Below are 1,853 nucleotides of genomic sequence, written 5' to 3' on the forward strand. Positions count from 1 at the left end.
TTTGGCACCATTTACAAGCAGCAAAGCTGCTGTGATAACGCTGTTCTCACTGTCTGTAATCACATCAAATTTCTCCCAGAAATTGGACTTGGACTTTGATCAGCTTAGTCAGGAGAAGGGAGTACTTGATCCGATGCAAGAGAAACCACTTGTTGCGTTAGTTGTGTTGTGCTGTTTGATTTGTTCATTGTAAACATCTGAAGGTTTCTAAATGTTTTCAATACACCAAATGTGCAATGGGAGTCGAATAACTTTGACTGCAACTGTACATCAACAGTTATTTAACAGAGCATCAGTGGTTGGATCAAGTTAAGTAATACTTGTATGGGTCATATCATTTTGGTTCCCCCTGCATGTTTCATGTTACACTAAGCCTACTATCAATAAGCAGGAGACACTTGTTTAAGAAGGTTCACAAGATGGATTTTACCATTATCTTAGCCTTAATGTGCTTTTGAGAAACCGGGCCTTGGTTTGTTCTAAGTGCCCAACTTCACATATGGTTGGTTGCCCTTTTATTTTCTTGTTTTGTCAGTAGTGGTGAATGAAGACGTAGTGAGATGGCTAACTACCCCCTCTTATCCTCCCTTTTCCCTTGTAGATAATGAGCCTCCTCACACTGCGTCTCATCCACTGTGGAATGAGAGGAATGTGAGACCAGCAAGAGGATCTTATCTCAGGGCCCACTGAAACCCCTCCATTTTTTTTAAAATCCAGCTACAGCCACCAACACACCCTGACTGCAGAGAGAAGAATGAGGGCCTTGGAGAGGGACCTCGCCCACTCAGGTCAGTGAGGTGATTACCAATAAGATAGTGAAGTTCTCCAGCACACTGTTCATCATATATTTCTCTGGCAGATGTTTTAACTTATGGATGAAATTGATCATGTATTCACACATGGGAGACCGACTTATCCGGTAGACAAATCGTCCATTCTCAAACCGTGGATATTCAGTCTGAGGAACAAGAGAAAAATCTTTTAGGGGAATGAAAATGTGTAGTGCACGTACATATAATTTAAGCCACAGGCTGGAAAAATCTGAGTTCATACCTCAACTTTCTCGACCACTTGCTTGCCAAAGGAACAGACCTTTGTTGAACATGTAATAGTCATGTTCTCTGAGCTCTCATACTGACTAGTGACTCCATAGAAAGATCCAGTATCATCTTGAATGTTGCAGTTCAAGTTGGCCTGAGGCAGAGAAAAAGAGCATCAAATGTCAATGAACATTTGCATTTAGGGTCCACTTTAGAGCAATAAACACACACAAAAACATGGCAAATGAGGATAAAAGATGGTAATGGCCCTACCAGAGTACTGCACAGGTTCAGTTTTGAAAATCACCCACAAAGCTCCGCATCAGACCCGATGCATTACCTAGAGTTATTTCTAAATGAAATCTGGACCCGACCCACCCTGTTAACATAAAACCCGCGACCCAACCTGTACCTGTAATTAAAACACACTTCAAGGGCGTCCTGTGCCACATACCCAGGCACAGTGTGTGTGCAACGTCTGCAGTACAAGAAAATAGGACAATCATGGATCCTGAAATGATGTGCATCATCACAGGTTGTCATGTTCACTGCCTGTGTGTGGGCTTTCATTGGAAAAAAAATTGGATGTGGGTGTTTTAACATGCATCGCATGCCCTTAACATTTTTTGGCACCATTTACAAGCAGCAAAGCTGCTGTGATAACGCTGTTCTCACTGTCTGTAATCACATCAAATTTCTCCCAGAAATTGGACTTGGACTTTGATATTTTTATCCATCCATCCATCCATTTTCCTTCGCTTATCCGGAACTGGGTTGCAGGGGCAGCAGTGGGAATGCCGCGGCGTTCCCAGG

The 1,853-nt window shown here is 42.6% G+C and overlaps 1 protein-coding gene across 7 annotated transcripts in view; it reads right to left on the reverse strand.

The window, feature by feature from the left end:
- Nucleotides 1-1,853, reverse strand: part of tead1b (TEA domain family member 1b) — a 53,613-nt gene that overhangs the window by 4,125 nt on the left and 47,635 nt on the right. For all 7 annotated transcript variants that reach the window (XM_020606087.1, XM_020606069.1, XM_020606052.1 and 4 more), the window contains 2 exons: nt 1,054-1,194; nt 806-958 (listed from right to left, as the gene is read on the reverse strand). In XM_020606087.1, coding sequence (XP_020461743.1) covers nt 806-958; nt 1,054-1,194 — 294 coding nt within the window. The remainder of the gene's footprint in view (nt 1-805; nt 959-1,053; nt 1,195-1,853) is intronic.

The sequence above is a fragment of the Monopterus albus genome, unplaced genomic scaffold (genome assembly GCF_001952655.1).
Source record: "Monopterus albus unplaced genomic scaffold, M_albus_1.0 scaffold4.1, whole genome shotgun sequence".
In the NCBI taxonomy this organism is placed as follows: domain Eukaryota; kingdom Metazoa; phylum Chordata; class Actinopteri; order Synbranchiformes; family Synbranchidae; genus Monopterus; species Monopterus albus.